The sequence below is a fragment of the Rousettus aegyptiacus genome, unplaced genomic scaffold (genome assembly GCF_014176215.1).
Source record: "Rousettus aegyptiacus isolate mRouAeg1 unplaced genomic scaffold, mRouAeg1.p scaffold_m13_p_10, whole genome shotgun sequence".
Taxonomy (NCBI): domain Eukaryota; kingdom Metazoa; phylum Chordata; class Mammalia; order Chiroptera; family Pteropodidae; genus Rousettus; species Rousettus aegyptiacus.
Window position 1 is genome coordinate 3,017,392 of NW_023416285.1, and position 18,867 is coordinate 3,036,258.

General features: G+C 58.9%; 1 protein-coding gene across 10 annotated transcripts in view; it reads left to right on the forward strand.

Annotated features, from left to right (window-relative positions):
• The window catches only part of JAKMIP1 (janus kinase and microtubule interacting protein 1), an 84,322-nt gene that overhangs the window by 23,836 nt on the left and 41,619 nt on the right, over nucleotides 1–18,867 (forward strand). For 8 of the 10 annotated variants that reach the window (XM_016161239.2, XM_036227480.1, XM_036227478.1 and 5 more), the window contains exons 2-3: nucleotides 7,126–7,389; nucleotides 12,110–12,604. In XM_016161239.2, the coding sequence (XP_016016725.2) occupies nucleotides 7,261–7,389; nucleotides 12,110–12,604 (624 nt within the window). In that variant the 5' untranslated portion in view covers nucleotides 7,126–7,260. The remainder of the gene's footprint in view (nucleotides 1–7,125; nucleotides 7,390–12,109; nucleotides 12,605–18,867) is intronic. The other 2 variants (XM_036227482.1, XM_016161241.2) reach the window with 1 other exon arrangement.

Genomic DNA, 18,867 nt, shown 5'->3' on the forward strand with positions numbered 1-18,867 from the left:
ATTTCGGAAATCTTAAGAAGCGAGGAAGTGTGCACCGTAGCGTCACACAGTAGGACAGCAGTGTTGCCTGCTCGCTTGTTGGGGGACTGCATCCAAGGGCTGCTTTGTGCTGGGCGCGGAGAGGTGAAGGTATGTTCACAGCCCCTGCTCCCCGAAAGCACACGGCCTGGTCGGAATCGTCTGTTGACTTACGGACTCATTCAGTGACCAGATGCTTCTTGAGCACATCCTAGGACCAGGTGCTGTTCCAGAGGCTGCGGACCAAGCAGTGAACAAAGCTGCCCGCGCCGCCAACTCTCCACGGCTGCGAATCTCCACCCCCAACAGCGGCCCTCACACCTGGCTGCACTGGAAAAAAAAATCTACGTGCAGAAATGCTGATTGCCAGGCCTTTCATTCCCGGGCGGGGCCCGGGAATCTGCATTTCCCAGGCACCCCGGGAGCCCCCGGGGCAGGAGGACTTCAGACAGAAACGCGAGAACGACGCTTCGCGCCTCACTGAATACGTGCTCCGGGGGACGTTCCGTCGTGGGCTATTTAGCAAATATTAGTTTTCCATATTGTAAACAACACGTCTGTGAACGTCCCTGTGGCTGAACCCTGTGGAGCTCCCGCGGGGTGTCCTTGGGGTCAGGTGGGCGGCGGTACCTGGGCTGGCTTTTTAAGGGTGAGGGACGAGTCCGCCGTAACCGGCCCCCGGACCCGGCCTCCCCGTCCCTCTCCGTCCCTCTCCCACCTGCTGCTGGCGGGGCACTTCCAAGCAAGTGCCTGAACCTCGCCATAATTTCCTAAAATGGGACAATGTCATGCCTGCTGTTCAGGGCGCCGGCAAGGACTCAGCGTAAGTGCCGAGAGCAGAGCCGGTGACCGGGAAGGCCTCGTGCGCTCGGCCGTGGTGCCGCTGGGCGCTGACGCCGCGAGACCTGTGGACGAGGGGTGCTGTGTCCCCGCCTGGCGCCCGGGCCCAGAGGCGACTGGGAGGGAGCGCGCCGTGAGCGGACGGCTTCGTCATCACAGGTCCCGCTTCGGCCCGGCTTCCGTTGGCACCAGAAGTGTCTGTCTGGCACACTGGTGCAGCCCGGCTTCTCTGCTCACATCTCCTCCCGGACGCCCCGCTGTCGGAGGACGAGAATGACCTTCCGCTACGCACCGACCAGGAGGCGGGCCTTTAGGATGGGCTCGCCCGGCCGGCTCCCGCCCCGCGGTGAGCTCCGCGCCCTGTGCCCTGCGCCAGGGGAGGGAGAGAGTCTCTGAGCAGGGGTGTGTGGGAGCCGAGGGACGAGCTCGGCCATCGCGCCTTGGCCTTGGAGGGCCGAATAGTTTTCCAGGAGGGGCAGGATTGGGGGCCGTCCTGGCGGAGGCATCGGCTCGCGCAGAGGGGGAGCAGCGAGTCTGGGTGCTGTCAGCGGAGCGTGGGGCGGTGCCGGATAGGGGGAGACTGAAGGGGCGGCGCCTGTGGGCCGTGAGGGGCTCCTGTGCATGCCGCAGGGTCGCGCCATTTCCTACAGGTAGTAGGACTTGGCCGGGTCGCCCCGAGATCCCGCACGGCCACATTTTCAGTAGAGCCTCTTTCTAGGCTGAAAACCCTGCCCCCCCAGCCCCCATTCATGTCCTATTCCTTCCTATTTCTGTTTTGTCGAACAACTGTAGACAGCTGACGGGGTCCTTGCCTGACTGCTCAGGGCACAGAAGGCTTCCCTTCAGGCCTTTAGTGCGCGCGAGCCGGGCCGTGGACCGCCCCCCTTTCCCCGCTCCGTGGTAAACCCCTCCCGGGGGTGCACACGCCCCATCTCAGGGGCTTCTCTTGCAAAGGTTTGATGAGAAAGTGACCGGGTGATTAAAGTAACTTCGTGGGCTGAAATGCAGGCGAGAGACGGACTCCGGAGCGGCCGTCCCAAATGTGGCCTCGCGCTGCTGTCGGGCGGCTCTCCTCCGCGGTGCCTGTTCCCCTCGGCGCCTTCTCCCCCGGTCTCTGCTCCCTCGGGGGCGGGGCCCCCGGATGCAGTGTCCGTCAGCCCTGCGGAACGGAAGCCGGCGCCCCACTCCGGGGCGGGGGGCGGGGGGCGGGACTCGGTGGTCACAGGTGGGAAAATGGGCCTGGACTCCTCGCTCCGGCTCAGCAGCTAGTATTTAGTAAGCACCTGCTGTATACAGCTGCCAGGCTGGACTCTGCGACAAGTAAGACATGGAATCCAGACTTTCCGAGCCAGAAGGGGCCTCGGCTTCTGTCTCGTTCGGGATGTCTCTGTCGGGATGAGTGGCTCTCTTGGCACATGGGAAGATGGTAGGTGGCATGTGGGCAAACACTTAAATTGTTTTCATTTTAGTCTGTATTAGAGGAAATATAACTAGCTCGTTAAGCCTGTGATTTTGTGCATATTGCGTAGAATAAGCTGCATAGTATGCACTTTTTTAAAAACATCAGTTCTTTTAAAGAAAAATATTAAACAAACAGGTGAATTGCAGAGGGGCGTGAGGGCACTCTAGGGGATCCCCGAAGTGTCCTGTGTCGTGATTTCCGAATCTTGGAGCTGTGCGCTGGCCACGTAAGCTGGACCTCAGCCCGGGTCGTGCGAGCTGTATGCAGAAGCCACAGCAGCCGCTGGGTGAGGGAGGCCTGCAGACACCGTCTGGCCCGGTGCTCGCTGTCGAAGGACGAGGCCGCGGCCCAGAGACGAGGCGAGTGCTGGCGACGCGGGGCGGGTGCGAGGCCTGGTGCAGGGCCAGGTGCAGGGGAGGCTGGCTGGGGCTCCGCTTTGGCTTCGGCCGGGTTTGCCTGCTCAGTGTCCAGCCAGGAAGGCGGGGGCGGTGGGCGGCCAGGGCTGCGGCTCGTCCCAGGAAGACAGGCTGCCCTCAGACAGGCAGGTCAGCGTGCGGGGTTGTTCGAATTGTCGAGGGATCCTGAAGACGGCCCACAGCGAGCGTGACGTTTTATATTTGATCAGAAGTATCGCCATCAAAGGACCCAAGTTGAAACACTTGGCACTGGCTCTCTGGCAGAGGGACACGCGGAGGCAGAGCCCGCCCTGGTGGGACGCGGGAGCTGGTGGGGGCCGAGTGGAGGGCAGCGAGCATTCAAGAGCTGACGCTGGGTCTCAGAGGAAGCGGAGGCAGATGGCCAGGCTGCAGGTGGCCGGGGCGAGGGCCCCAGGAAGGACACGGCGGGAATCTGCCCGTGGGGGCCGGGCAGCAAGGCGCATGGGCGGTGTGGCGCGTGGGCCCGCGCGTGCGCCCCTGGCTGGGTTCTGTCCGGCAGCCAGTGCGTCCATCCTCCTTTCTCTCTACCGGAAGAAGCACTTCCACCGCCAGCTGGGGCCCCCTGTGTGGGGACGGATTCCCAGGCTCCGGATTTAGCCCTGGCGGCGGTAAAGGTTCCCATCGCTCCCCTCCCCTCCTTGTCCCCCCGAGCCGGGTCTGCCACACGCGCCTCTCTGCCCGGCCCTGGGAGGCAGCGCGCCTTGCACCTTCGGAAAGACCAGCGCTTGCCGGGTCTCCACTGACCGAGCAGCTACTGGCTGGAAGCCGCGCGGCCCTGAAAGACACCCGTTTCACAGGTGGGGACACGGAGGCCCAGGGAACGCAGATTCCTTGCCCAGGTCAGAGCGAGTGACCTGGCGTCCGGCTCCACGTCCGTCTGGCGCCTTCCTAACCGGGCCGGGTGCTGCCTTTGGGCCTCAGTGTTCCGTCCGTGAGATGGGGTTTACCAGGGTGCCCGCGCGGTCCCTGAGGTCGGGGTTGGCAGCTGCTCTGTGCAGACCCCGTTTACATCGCACTGTGCGATCTGGCCTCACGAGAGCTCTGCCACTCCTTGATTCTTGCGAGTTTTTTAAAAACAATGAAAAAAAAATTTTTATGCTAAAGATGCAGCACAGAGTCTTTGTAGATGCTTTAGAAAGTATGTCTAGATAAAAATCAGACCCAAACAACATGAAAAAACCACCCCCGGCACCCTACCCCTTCGGGGACATCCGCTCTGTTGGTAAATGTTCTTCTTGGATATTCTAAATGCCTCCACTGAGACGCAAGCCTGTGCCACACCTGCGTCAACTGTCACGCAAGTGGCTCGTTTCCACTCGCTGGAGTTCGCCGGGTGGTGGCCACAGGCCAAATCTGGTGCACAGACGTGTTTTGCTTGGGCTGCACAATATTTAGAAATGTTTTTTTTTGAATGAGTGTGTAACACAGAAAATGGGGAGATTTCACAGAAAAATCAATTTCTGCTCAATCTGATCAAGGACGTCTTAGGACGTCTCAGTCTTGTCCCTGAGCATTGGCCGGGCCTGGGTGGCCCCTGGAGAGGGGATGTGTGCCGTGTGTCACCTGGTGCTTCCTGCGTGGTCCCTCTCGGGCCCACGGGGCATGCCGTGAGTTCGCCACGGCTGCCTCTGCCTCCAGATGGCCGTCGCGTGTCCGTGAGCGCAGTTTTATGGTGTTCTGAAGCCCCCCTGGGGGCCGTTAGGCTGTTTCCCGCATCCGCTCCCTCAACGCCCGGCACGGTTCTTTGGAAGATGCGGGGAGTTGAAGAGAAGAGAGCCTTGGTCCCCAAACAGTTAGGTTCTGGGGCCGAACTCTGGGACGTAGCCCGGTGTTCCCCCGTCCCCTCACGTAGCCACCTTTCGATGGAATTATTGCAAAAACCCTGGGTCAAGCTCTGCCTGTTATTAGCAAGTTGGGCCGAGCATGCCAGCTGGGAGGGGGACGGTGACGTGTTTCGAGCATTGCTCTGTGCCAGAAACTGTGCCAAGACCCTCGCTAACGTTACGCCAATTACTCCTCCAGCGACCGCAGTGGGGACTCTTACAGCCCACTGTACAGGGACGTGGGCCACGAAGGAGGAATGGAAGGGGCCGATGCTGGCCGGGGGGCAGAGCCTCACGTGGGCATTTCAGCTCATGCTGTAAAGAGAATCCAGCACCATCTCTGTCATTATTTATTGATGGCACAGACAGCAGTACGGCGGCCACGGGACGTAAATGAAACTTAGAAACCACCAGGGTGGGCTGGTGAAGGGCACCGTTTCCCTCTCTCCTGGGCTCTGCCAAAGGCCGGCGGGCTCGCATGCTGCTCCCGGCCCCACGTGCTTCCAGGGCCTTCCCGAGCTGCACCCCGCTGGGCGGATGCACCGTCGTTTACTCAGCCTCCCCCGACTCTGGGCTCCTCAGGCTGTTTCCAGTTTTTTATTGTTAGCCACAATTCCGATAACGCTGCACTCTGCACCTGCAGGCATCTGACTTTTTCCTCGTGGGAGTTGTTAGGATAAATCCCGAGAAGCCTATTATTGAGGCTGGGCTTCGTAGGCAGCACAATCTATGTGGAGTTTGATACTTAAACCAAAGTCATGCACGTACTCGAGGAGAGAGAGAGATTTAAGGGGCACTTAAATACAGTGTGTTAATAAAATGGGGCGGGGGCGACATTCTCTAGGATAAACTGTTTCCTGCTCGCAGAGAGGATTTGTCACTATGCATGTACCTCCATAACTTTGTTAAGGGGCCTTTGGGGTCTCCGCGTAATCTTTGGTGACATGAGCGGGAAGTGTTGCAAAGAAGGCCCTTTAGCCACGGGGCGGAATTTCTGCTCATCGGAAGGAATTGGGATTTTAATTGTCGTGGAGCTGATTTTACTTTTGTACCAGCGATTTGTGAGTCCTGTTATAAAAACATCAGGCTGAGAGGGTGGGCGCCGGGGGCCGAGCTGGAAACCCACCTAATAACCAGCGATGCCCAGGGACTCACGGCCGTGTTTGGATCTGTAGATGGGAGGGGACGGTCCCTCCCTGCCTCGCCGCCTGGGTTGTGGAAGCGCGGCTGTAAAGGAGGTGCAGCCGCCCCGTTCAGATGGGGGTGCTGCTGCTCACCGCGGATACCGAGGCCAGGCCCGGCGCCCAGAGCTGGTTATCGAAGTTGTCACAGTCGTCACGCCCAGCGCCGAGTGTGCCCCGTGAGCACCTTCCCCGCGTTTCCTGTGGCTGTGGCAGAGAACCCCCACACGCTGGGGGGTAGGAACAACAGACTTACTCCCCACGGTCCTGGAGGCCAGAGGTCAAAGTCGAGGTGCTGGCGGGGCCCGGCTCCTCTGCGGCTCTGGGAGGGCCCTTCCCGCCGCTGCCAGCCCCCGAGGTGGTCGGTTTCCTTGGCCGCTTTGGCTGTGGCCACGTCCCTACCTCCCTCTTTGCGGGCTTCCCGTCTGCATGGCTCCTCTTCCGTGTGTCGTCAGACTGAGCTCAGCCCGATGCTGAACTCTGACCGCGGCAGGGGAGGTGGACAGCGCCACCTGGCGGAGCGGGAAGCTGGAGCTCAGGAGCCCGGACTCCCCGCTGGCCAGCGCGCTGCAGACCTGCATGCTGCAGGGCACAAACCAGACGCGTGGGTCAGGGGCTCGGGGTCCCGGGGTCCGTTGGGAGCTGCTTGGTCGGAGGGGAGGGGAGGGGAGGGGAGCGAATCGTTCCTTCAACTCTCGAGGACAGCTCTGAGGTCGTCCGGTGTCCCTCTGTCTGGTCCATGGGAGAGTACCGGGGGCTCCTTTCACCTCGGGACTCAGGAGCTGACACATGCGTGGGTCAGGATGTCTCCCGTAGCCCACCAGAGGTCCGGGCTGCGCGACCATCGGTGAGGGCCAGGCCGCTGTCCCGTGCTGCCCCGGGGGGAAGGCCGGGTGCCTGAGGGGGCTGTATAGGGAGAGATGGTCTCTAGAGCTAGGGTTTAAAGTCGCTCTAGCCATAAGGACCCTGGTTTCAGTCTCTGGTTGACAAGGGCAGGACGGGTGTGGTCCCCTGGGAGTATCACCTGGGAGCTTGTGGGACATGCAAATCAGATTCTCAAGGGCGGGGCAGGAGGGATGGAGGGGGGTAGGGGCGGGCCAGGACTCTTTGCCTTCGCAAGCTTCCAGGTGTTTCTGAGGCAGTCCCAGTTGGACAGGCACTCGGCCAGGGTGTGAATGGCAGGCCAGCCGCACGGTGAGCAAGTGCCCGGCCCAGCGGGGGGCCCCAGCCCAGCCCGGGGGGGCCCCAGCACACGCTGCTGCTGCTGCCGTTGCCTGCGAGCGCCCCGGGCCGGGGCACACCGGCCCCACACGCTGTCCGTTCCTCTGTGTGTCTCTCCGCTAACCTGGCCTTCTTTCCCCCAGGACCCCAAGTGATGGTGGTTCACGCAGGGGCCGAGCTGAGCCCTGAGCGACTGGTTAGCCCGGCGGAGCTGGCAGCGGTGCGTGCCAGCCGGCGGGCGTGAACGCCGATCCTCGGCACCTCCGTGGAGAGGAAGCATGTCTAAGAAAGGCCGGAGCAAGGGCGAGAGGCCCGACATGGAGGTGGACGCCGTGCAGGTGGCCAACGAGGAGCTGAGGGCCAAGCTGACCGGCATCCAGATCGAGTTCCAGCAGGAGAAGAGCAAGGTGGGAGGGGGCGGCCCCCGCGAGCCAGCGCTGGGCCGGGCCCCCGTGCGGGCTGCACAGTGGGGGGCGAGGAGGGGGGGTCCCCTCTGGCCTCAGCTTGCCACTCGTTAAAGTGGTTCCAACACCAGCGTGGTGCAGACCCCAGCTGGGTGCGAGTCCCACCTGCCACATCTGACTCTGACCTTGGACCAGCTCGCTCACTCCCGCCTGCGGAGCTTCCCTCACCTGACCGGATGGGCCGTGGCGGGGGTGGGGAGGGAGCGCACAGGGAGGGCTTGGCTCTGCGACGGCCGCTCTGCTCTCGTAGGGTGGGCTCCAGCTCTAGGGGGTCGGCACGCCCCGCTGGGTGCCAGGCGTTCTGCGGGCGCCTGACTGAAGCGCAGCCTGTCGCAGCGAGAGGAGCCAGGCTTTCTAGTCGCCCAGACGTGGCTCCAGCCTCGCCTTGGCCCCTGGCTGGCCTCACGGTCTTGGATAAGTGACATAAAGTCTCCAAACCTTCATGTTTTCGTCTGTACCACGGCATCTTAGTAACCACCCAGCTTGAGGTTTTCTTAAGGACCATAAGGATGTAATGGAAACAATAAAGCCCTTTGGCGTCTGGGGCCCGGTCGCTGCCACAGTGCTTCTGGGTGCTGGGCTTCTGACCCGGGGGCTTTGAGGGCAGAGCCCGCTGGGGTGGGGGTGGAGGTGGGGTGGGGTGGGGGGCAGGCTCTGTGAGCCCAGGGAGGAGCCGCCACCCATTGACAAGAGAAGGGGGTGGAGCGTGTGCTTGCTCGCACGCAGCCTGAGCGGAGGCTCTGGCCTGGTTGGGGAGGAGAGACCATACCCAAGGCCCCGAAGGTGTCCTGCGGCCCAACCCGGATTACCTGGAGGCGTGCTTGGAGTTGCAGCGATGTCCCATCTCAGTGAGAGCGGGGACTCCTGCAGCAGCTGGAGGGCTGGGTGGGGTCCAGCTCCTGGGTGGGGAGGAGGCTGGGATTGGGCCTCAGCTCTGACCCCAGCTCCATGGAAAGCAGAGGCAGAGGACCTGACCTGGGGCCATGAGGAGCTTGGGGACAGATCTGCTCCCTTCTGTCCCCGGACACTCAGGATTCCAGGGCTAGAGCAGCCCAGCTCTTCCAGCACGGTGGCTGGTGGCACCAGCCCGTGCACACCAGCCCAGCTCAAGACAGATGCACCTGCTGGCCTCCCTCAGGGCCGGCAGCCATGGGGCGGGGCCCGCAGGGGCTGAGCAGGAAGTAGCAACGGCGCTGTGGTTACAGGGAAGCCAGGCGGCCAAGGTCCTTCTGCCAGGACTTTGCTCCACCTCCACCACCTAACTTGCCTCGAGGTCTTGGGACTAGCCATGGAATCGTCCCCTGCCTCAGTTAAACAGAGACCTCTGATGCGTCTGCCTCCCCGAGGTGTTTAAGGAATGAATGAGACAGTCGCACATAGGACCTCGGTTCTGTCCGTCACACAGAGTTCGGGGTCAGCTGCTGTTTGTTATGTGTCCGCTGCGCAGGCCACCCCGGCTGCCGCAGAGGGCCTCCTGTCCGCTGCAGCGACCTGCGAGGTCAGGCGTGGTTTCCTCTAGTTCGCAGGTGGGCGAACCCAGGGTCAGGGAGGGGCGAGTTGCCCAGCTGTAGTTGCTGGGGTCGCCATAATGAAGGGCCTCAGGCCGGGTGGCTCTCAAGACAGAAGCCCGTTTGCTCGCAGCCGAGGGGGCGGGAAAGCAGAGGTCGAGGGGGCGGGAGGGTCGGCTTCCCCCGAGGCCTCTCGCCTTGGCGCGTGGGTGGCCACCTTCTTCCCGTGCCCTCCCGTGGTCGTCTCTCCGTGCGCGTCTGTGTCCTTGTCTCCTCTCCTGAGGACGCCGGTCACGGTGATCAGGGTCCACCCAGCATGGCCTCGTGGAACTTAATGCCCCCTTTTACGACTGTTTCCAAATCTCGGCGCGTGCCGAGCTCCTGGGGTTAGGCCCTCCACGTGGGAATTTGGGGAGGGCGCAGCTTCGCGCCCCAGCAGCCGGCACAGCTGGTAGTGCTGCCGCTGCGCTGGAGGCCCGGCCGGCGGGCGCCCCCGCCTGTGCTTTCCCGTCCCCAGGCTGCCTCCACGTGGGCGGCCCCGGCTGCCCGGTTCCTCCATTGTCACTGCTGGGCGAGCTTCTGTTCTCAGAGAATTCAGCAATGTGCTTATTGGCTGGTATGAAAAACAAACTTTACGCTTGCATTTAAAAGTTGGCGACGGTTGTTGATGTCGCATTTAAAGTGTAGTTAATCCAGCAGAGGGACACTGTTGAACTCTGTAGTATGACAGAAGGCGTTGGTTCATTCACTCATTCCACAGGACCCCGGTGCCGGTGCCCTGGGCCTTGGCTGGGTGACGGGCTGTCTGGGTGGGACTCAGGAATAGCCCCTGTCCTCAGATAGGGTGGGCGCACAGATGCTCTGGGACCTAGCAGTGTGATAGCACACTCAGGGGACAACGCAGTGACGTGAGGGATCTGAGCAAGCTCCACAGTTTGGAGCCGGCTGGAAAGGATTTTTCTAGCTGGCGAGAAAGGGGAGAGTGTCCACCCCGTCCCAGTGTCCAGCAGCCCTGTGAGTGTCCTGAGCGCTAGGCAGGGGGCTCCGAGGCCAGTGCAGGGAGTCCCTGACCTGGTGAGGCCCAGAGCCGGGGTAGGGGTTCTTAGAGAGTGACCCAGCACTCCCCAGCTGGTGACTAACCTGTTCTTGGGTGGCCCACACTGGTTTGCATTTGTGCGGGGCCAGGGGCTCATCCGGCTGCAGGCGGGAGTCGGGCCCGGCCCTGCCCTCCAGGGGCCGCTGGCCTCGGCACACACCTTCGCTCACCCTGCCCACACCTCTGCCTCCTTTTCTGCCTGTGACCACATGTCCCTTTGTCACCTCTGACTTTGGCTGTCCTCCCAGCAGTCCTTACTGGGGCAGCTGCTGGAGATGGACAGGAGATGGACAGGCAGCTCTGGTGGGTTGTATAGTCAGGGTTCTTCAGAGAGAAAAGAACCAACACGTTTATGTGTGTAAATATATACACACCTATCTACACAGGTGAGAGCCTCTTTTTAGGAAGCCGTCCCACAATTACGGAGGCTGACAAACGCGGGAGCTGCAGGGCAGGCAGCTGGGAGCTCGGGCTGGAGTCACTCCGCAGCCTTGGGTCCAGAGTGGTCTAGGAGCTGGGGCCTTCCTCACTGGGCCTCAGTCTCTCCTCTCAGCCGTTCCCTGGCTGGGCGGGGCCCACACACGTAACGGAGGGCGTTCTGCTTTGGTCAGCGTCTACTGGCCTAAGCATTGATTGTATCGGAAAGGAGTACCTGCACAGCAGCATCTAGGCTGGGATTTGGCCAAATGACCTGGTGCCATGGCCCGTGACAATTGACAAGCCACACAAAGCATCTCGAGGCTCAGTAACTGGCCGAGGGAGATGTCCTCGGCAGTGTGGATGTGGGGTGTGACTTAATTGCCTCCTCCTGACTCCAGATCATTGCAGCGTTAACCCAGAAAGTCAGGACAGCGCTGCCTCCTCCTGGAAAGGAGAATTCTAGAAGCATTTAGTCCCTCACCGAGAAATCGCATTAGAGATCTAAAATTCTGGCTTCTGGGCACTCAGTCCGTTAGGAAAAGACTTTGGTTCCAGCCCTGGGGTGAGGCGGGCCTGGGTCGGACCCGTCCCTCGTTTGATCTCCATGGTCATGACTGTTCGATGAGATGGATGGCAGGCTGGTCTTTGCCCGGTTCGCTTTATTTGCTTCTTTTCCTTCTGTTTGTTATAAGATTCCTCAGCACCTGCTGACATCATAAAACTCCTCCCCTGACACGAATTTCGGCACGTGACTTGCTGCGAACAGTGGGGTCTGGGGAAGGTGCTGCCATCCCCCAGCTCGTCCATGAGGGGCCGCGTGTTTCGGTTCTTGAGGGACTGTATTATTTAGAAAACAAACGGATTGTAAAGGGTTCCTCGGGAATGTGTGTATTGTGTGATATTTGAAATGAAAATGTCAAATAAAGCATTTGGGGTGTATTAAGAAAACATTCCCTGGATGCATTTTGTGAAAAGTGTTCTCAGTAGTTTGCTGACGGTGCTCGATGGCATTGAGCCTGGCACTGCGGAACTCCAGCTCTGGGCCCGGTGTGTGGGGTGAAGCCTGGCTTTGCCCCTTGGCAACCCCTCATCCAGGCAGATCACCAAAACATGTCTGAGGCTGGGCTGCCTTGGAGCAAAACAGAGTCCCCTCCCCACTGGGGCTGTGAGAGGTCAATGTGGGGGCTGCACTGGGAGCCCCCAGCACAGGCAGGGAGCCCCTCCCTGCCACGCCCCCTCCCCGCCTCCGCCCCTCTGCCACGCCCCCTCCCTGCCACGTCTTCTCCAGCTCCAGAGTCCAGTGCACAGGTGCTGCAAATGCATTTCTACTTTAAACTTTGTTTAGCTTTAGTGAGAAATGATTTCTGCTGGGTGTGTTTTATGACTGATTAATGGCCCTTCCCTGTAAGTCCAAGGCTTGATTTTCCTCTCCAACTTCTTTAGAGGTTGTACCACCTCTGGGGAGAGTCCCAGGCAAGGTTCTGGGTGGGGCTGGTGAGCCTCAGGACTGCGGGGGTGGCAGAAGGGGGAATTGGGGTGTGGGGACCTGGGGAGGGTCTCAGGGGCTGGTAGGCACAAGGGTATGTGGGGAGGTGTCCCCAGCCCTGGCCCTGACCCAGACCCGCCGTTTCGGCTGCAGGTGGGCAAACTGCGCGAGCGGCTGCAGGAGGCCAAGCTGGAGCGTGAGCAGGAGCAGCGGCGGCACACGGCCTACATCTCCGCGCTCAGGGCCAAGTTGCACGAGGAGAAGACCAAGGAGCTGCAGGCGCTGCGCGAGATGCTCATCCGGCAGCACGAGCAGGAGGCGGCGCGCACCGCCAAGATCAAGGAGGGCGAGCTGCAGCGGCTGCAGGCCACGCTCAACGTGCTGCGCGATGGCGCGGCCGACAAGGTCAAGACGGCGCTGCTGGCCGAGGCGCGCGAAGAGGCGCGCAAGACTTTCGACAGCGAGCGCCTCCGGCTGCAGCAGGAGATCCTGGAGCTCAAGGCGGCGCGCAAGCAGGCCGAGGAGGCGCTCAGCAACTGCATGCAGGCCGACAAGACCAAGGCGGCCGACCTGCGCGCCGCCTACCAGGAGCACCAGGACGAGGTGCACCGCATCAAGCGCGAGTGCGAGCGCGACATCCGCAGGCTGGTACGTGCTGCTCGCACCCCCGCCCGCTTGCGCGCATGCCGTCAGTCCATACCCGCACGTGCTCGCGTCGCGTTTCCGTCTCCTCTCCTTGCGCGCACGCGCGCTTTCCTTCCCCCGCCTTGCAGGCATGCGCCCTTTGCTCCCCTGCGTGCGCATCCCTTCCTCTCTGCACACGTGCTGCAAACTCAGAGTTTCCAGGGCCCAGTGTACTCCAGGCACAGTTCTGGGCACAGGGCTTTCAGCAAAGTCCCTGCGATTGTAGGTGTGGCAAGGAGGCTTTGGGTGGCGAGTCTACTTGCACTCGGTGTGTGATCCTTGGTAGATCGCTGAACTGCTCAGAAGCGGGGAAATGAGGTTAGGTAATGGACAGCGTTGTTTTTAAGAAAGACCTGTGATAGTATAGCAAAGTACTAGGCGCTCGTTTGTTTATCGAATTCATAAAGCAGGAGCAGATTTACACTTCCAGGTAAAACGTGGTAGGTTGGGACAGGCCAGCCACCCTGATCAACAACTAGGGAGAAGCATGCTTTGCAGACCACCCTGCTTTTAAAGATTGTAGAGATGTGGAACCTGCCAGTCTAGAGCTAGCACTTCGAAGGGAAGGGGAAAGAGCCTTTCCCAGGCTGGCCACAGCTGCCCGCCACTCCCCCCCACCCCGGGGCATTTGCTGATCCTGGATGGGGCTGGGGCTGGGCTTCCCTGAGCAGAGACCCTGCCTGGGGTTAGAGAGGCAAGCAGGACTTTTTGGCATCTCTCGGGGTTGGTCTGAAAGATAGGAAACTGGGGGTCAGTCAGTTTGCATTGTAGACTGTTTGCTGAGTTCCGGGGTGACGGGGGAGGCAGTGAGCAGGGTGGAAAGGCAGACGAGGCCCCCCCACGGCCATGCCGTACTGGGGCGAGAACGCCCGCCGGAGGGAGGGGTCCTGCAGCACACGCGCCAGCACGCCACCCCCCGAGGCGTTTGTTAGACCCCAAACCCGTGTGGCGCGGGGGGCCACAGACCCAAGCAAGCCAGCGTCCTCGGACTAGGTTCAACAACCGCGACAGCGGCGATATGGACAAGCGACGCGTCCTGGTTACGAGGACACAGACCGGACTGAAGGGGTAGAAGGAGGTGCAGACACTAAGCGTGCTGGTCCCGTGGCGTCGATGTCAGAGTGTAAGGCAAGTCGTAGCTCTAGAGACAGGTAGAGACGATTCTTAATAAAGAGGAGTACACTTGGTCGGAACGCCCTTAACACAACTTTAAAATGTATATAAAAAAATGTTATCAAAACTAAAAGGAGAAACAGTCAGATCACAGTTGTCATTGGAGAATAGCACACCGACTCAGCAATGATAGAACAGATAGAGAGTAAGCGAGTGAAGGCACACAGCGTTTCAGTGACACACTCGACCGACTTGGACCCAACTGGCAAAACGGTCTTCTGGCCGCCACAGAATACCGTGCTCTCCAACGGGGCACGTGACGCTTACCAAAATAGAGCGCATCTCAAAACGTGTGGGTTGTGATTAAATTAGTCCTTAGAGCAGGATGTATTTTAGACGAAAAGAAGAAATGCTGAAAATCAAATATCTCAGCTTCCATCTTAAGAAGAAAGAAGAGCAAATTAGACTCCAAAAAAAGCAGAACGAAGGACATGATACAGGGCAGGGATCACTGCAGCAAATCAATAAAGAAAACCAATACATTTAAAAGTAATGAAAATCGATAAACTGATAAACCCCTAACAGTGCCGATGAAGAGGAAAAGATGCTGTAAGTCCCCAGTATAAAGAATGTAAAAGGGGGAATATTGCAGCTCCTGCAGACATTAAAAATCCACTAAAAGCACAATATGAACAGCATCTGCCAGTGAACTTGAAACTTGGGTACGTTCCTTGAACAGGTACAACAAAATTGACACTGTAAGAAATTGACACTGTAAGAAATAGAAGATTGGAGTAGTTCTATGGCTGTGAAAGCAATTAAGTCTGTAATTAATAATTTTTTCCACAAAGAAGAGCCCAGACCCAGAGGGCTTAACAGGTGAATTTTTCCAAGTATTTAAGGAAGAAACAACTAATTCTATACAAATGTTTACAAAAAATTGAGAAATAGGGCATGTGTTCTAACTCATTTTATGAAGCCAGCATAATTCAGATTCCACAACCAATGAAAGATGTAAGGAAAAATCGTTAGATGATCTCTTATGGCCGTAGACACAGGAGATATCAAGACCAGGTATTAACAAATCAAGCCCAGCAACATATAGAAAGACTAGTAAGTCATGAGCAAGTCGGGTTTATCCTAGGACTAACAAAGATGGGTTTAATACTCTAAAATCAGTGAGTTCAACTGGTAATTGAACGGAGGTGGAAAACCCATAAGATCATCTTACTAGGTGAAGGAAAAGCATTTAATAATATCCAACTTCATGTTATAAACTCTTAGCAAATCAGTACTAGAACGGAATCTCCCTCACCTGAAAAAGGGTTCTGTCAAAAATCTGCTACTAACAACCTAGATGACGAAATTTTGAACATTTCCCACTGAATTTAAGGACACGATGAGATGTCTACTATCACTGCTTCTGTCCAATATTGCACCAGCTAGGACCTCAAACACAGAAGACCAAAGAAATAAAAGTTTTAAAAATTGGACAAAAAGGAAGGAAAATCTATCTTTACTTGCAGATGCTATGATTGTGATATGGAGAATCCAAGAGACTCTACAGACTGTTAGAATTAGTGAATTTAACAAGGTCTCTAGGTAGAAGGTAAATACACAAAAATAAATTGTGTTTCTGTGTACTAGCAATGAACGATTGGAAAATGAAACTTTAAAAAACACCATTTCTAGTAGAGCACCAAAAATTTCAAATACTCAGGGCTTCACAGGGCAAAGAGTCCCTGTGTCTGGTTTGTCACTCAGTCACTGTCACCACGAAGCTCCTCTGGGTGCCGGGTCCTGGGCCAGCTGGAACCTCACCACGCCTGGAACGTGACCTTCAGGTGAGGGCGCTGGGAAGGCAAGGAGCAGGACGCAGGGACGGGCTCTGAGAGTGTCTCCTGGGGCGGGTCTCTCTCTCGTCTCGTTGGAGGGCATGTCCACTCCTTTCCCACCCTCAGTGTCTGAAAGACTGGGGGGTTCCAAAGGCTCCAGGGGGTATAGCTGTGAGCTTCCCAGGGAGGTAGCAAGTGCCCTGGCGTGGGGAGTGTGTAGGTAGAGGCTGGGGTCCCTCCATGGGAGGTGCAGGAGGAGATTTACAGACTGGAGGCAGAGTGACCGGGTATTTTTTGGGAGTCCCTTTCTAGCTGTCTGGCCCTGGACTGGTCATTGGGTCAGTGGCAGAGTGTCAGTTCACGTCTTGACAATCACCAGAAGTGGCAGGAGGCGTGTGCCGATCATAAGCTTCTGATTGATGTACAGTCTGGGCACATACCAGCGCAGTTCCCAGAATGTTCACCAGCCCCTTTTCTCTTCGTGTGTGCGTGTGCGTGCATGTGTGTGTGCGCACACGTGTGTGTAGGTGAGGTGTTACCACGTGAAAGTTCGTTCTGGGTGTGAATCCGGATCCCCCACTGATTCTCAGTGTGACCCCAAATGAGTTGCTTGCCACCTCTGAGCCTTCAGTGCCTCATCTACGAAGTGAGGCTAATCACGTGCCTGCCCCAGGACTGTGAGCCTTAGTGGGGCTGAAGCATCCAGGGGCAGCAGCTCGTAGTTCCCGGAACAGCGGACCTGTCAAATGCGTTCCTCGGTTACAGGAAACATTTGTATTTAAGGTAGATAAAATGGGGGAAGAAAACAAGTATTTGCCTAGGGGACTTGGCTTAATTTAAAATGTGCCACGGATTTGGGGCGTGTTTCTGTCGCGGCGTGGAACAGAAATGTCCCCGATTCAGGCCATCTCAGTGTGTGGCTCCCACTTGCAATGGGCCGCGTAGGAGAAAAGAGTGAAAGAAGAAATAACCGTTTCTCCCACTATCCCGCTGAGAAGCGTCCCTGCTCAGGCCGGCCCGTTGCCCGTGGCAACGCGCTCAGGGGAGGGCGGGCGGCGTTTCATTCCCTGTCAGCCGGGTTGGCGTAGAAATGCCAGAAGCCTCTCAGACCTCTGCTTCCACGTTTAACATGCCCCTTCAGGAGAGCCAAGAGCAAAGGCCGTCACCGTCAACCTGGAGCCCTCAACTCCGGTTTCTGGGCTCAGCCCCCTGACCAGTTAGGGTTCGGTCTGGTGCCATGGAACGGATGACCCCCGCCGTCCACAGGGCCTTAAAATCTGGAAGTGGCTTCTCTGTCATGTGCAAAGTCTGGGAGGGGCCACTGCGGGGCGCCACGGAGTTGAGGGACACAGGTGCCTTCCAGCTTCCTCTCAGAAGGGGCTCTGGGACGTAGTCATGATCCTCATGGCCCTACATCCCCACGGGGCACCAGCCATCACGGCCTCGTCCCTGGTTGGCCATAGCAGATGAAGACAATGAAGGAGGGTGTGGGGTGTTCAGGCGTTCATTCAGGAACGGGGTGTTTCCTGCATCCTTAAGGATTCTTCCCTGCAACGGGGGGTTGCTCTGAGCAGGGGCTCAGGCCGCAGTGGGGAGCTGCGGCTGGGTCGTCACCAGGGGGCGCCGTGGGCCTGTTCTGCAGGATGAGCTGGCCAGGCACCCCCTTAGCTAGTGTGTCTGGAGATTGTTGCCGGAGAGGTGGGGAGTGTGGGGGGAGGGGACCATCATTCTCCTTCCAAAGAAAGGAGACCCAGAGAGCTCGTCAGAACAGTAGGAAATCCCAGTCTGGATTTTGGGGGTACCAATTCCCTCCCTCTATAGTCTCAATTATATTCCATCAGTTTTTAACGGTCCGCTGTTTAAACAGATTTCTGTGAACCAGGAGCTAAATAGAGTAACGCTGGCAACTGAATCGATTGCCTGCTTATCACATGCCAGGCTCTGTGCTGGATTCTTTGCACGGTTGATCTAGATCTCCCCACGGTTGGACAGACTGTTCTCGGCGTCCCCACGTGACAGAGGCTGAGGCTCAGAGAGGTGGCCCAGCCTGCCCACAGTCACCCAGCAGGTCGGGGCAGGGCTTTGAGCTCGCTTCCGTCCGGTCGTCACCAGTATTCTGCATCTGAATTCGGGGTGCATGGTTTGAAGTAAGAGCTTTTGTTTGCGGGGCTACGCGAACAAATGGCCTCAGGCTCAGTGGCATGAAACAACGAATGTGTTCCCTCATGGTCCTGGGGGCCATAGGTCCAAAATCGCAGTGTCGGCAGGGCTGTGCGCCTCTGGAGGCCTCCGGGGGGAAGGGGCGGCGTCCTCCGCTTCCCTGGCCTCCGTGGTTGCCGGCAGCCCTGACGCCCCGCGGGGTGTGGCAGCATCGCTCCGGCCCCTTCGCATGGCCTTGTGTGTCCGTTGCCCCCTCCTCGTGTGAGGACCCAGTCATAAGGGCCCCTCTACTCCAGCGTGGCCGCCTCGTAACTAACCACATGACAGCAGCCCACTTCCCAAAGGAGACCGCGATCTCAGCTTCCAGGTGGGACCTGGACGGTGGGTGGGGGGGACATGGCACCCCGGTACAGCGCCCTTACCGGGGCTGTTTCCCAGCTGTTGGCTTCGTGTCCAGAACCGGTGGCAGTCTGTGCCGGGCCCGAGGCGTCTTGCCTCCTGGTTTTCCCTGGGAATGCTGGCGAGCGGGCTGGGTGGGCTGGGGCCGATGGGTGCTTGGGGATCCCAAGCACCCAGTGGGTCCTGTGATTGTGCGGCTCCCGGAGAGGTCAGGGCTGGGGGACTGTGACACGTCGGCTCCCTACGGGGGCTTAACGTCATGGGCGAGGACACCTCAGCGTGAGGACAGGATGAGGCCGGGGAAGCCCGGCCGCGGGACTCCCGCCTTCACGCCAGCCAGGCCCAGGCGACTCCGCAAAGGATGGAAACTGAGACGCCGCCGCGGAGCGCGGAGGGGGCGGGAGAGGCTCACGAAGCAGGCGGGGGGGGGGGGCAGCCCAGGTGCTGGCGAGAGGGCGGGAGGACGGAGAATTGTCCAGCGGGCTCGGGGGCTGGGGAGGCACTGGCGACCTTAGCAGGAGCTATTTTGGTGGAAGGTGGGGGCCGTGGCCCCGCAGGAGGGGCTCAGGGAGCGAGCGGGCAAGGAGCTTAGCTCGGGCAGTGGAGGGTGGCCAGGGGCCGGAGGCCAGGGTTTTACGTCATTAAGGTGGGAGAGACCTGAGCACAGACGAATTTCAAAAGCAAGTGTGCAGTTGACTCTGCAGGTCCTTGAACCCACGG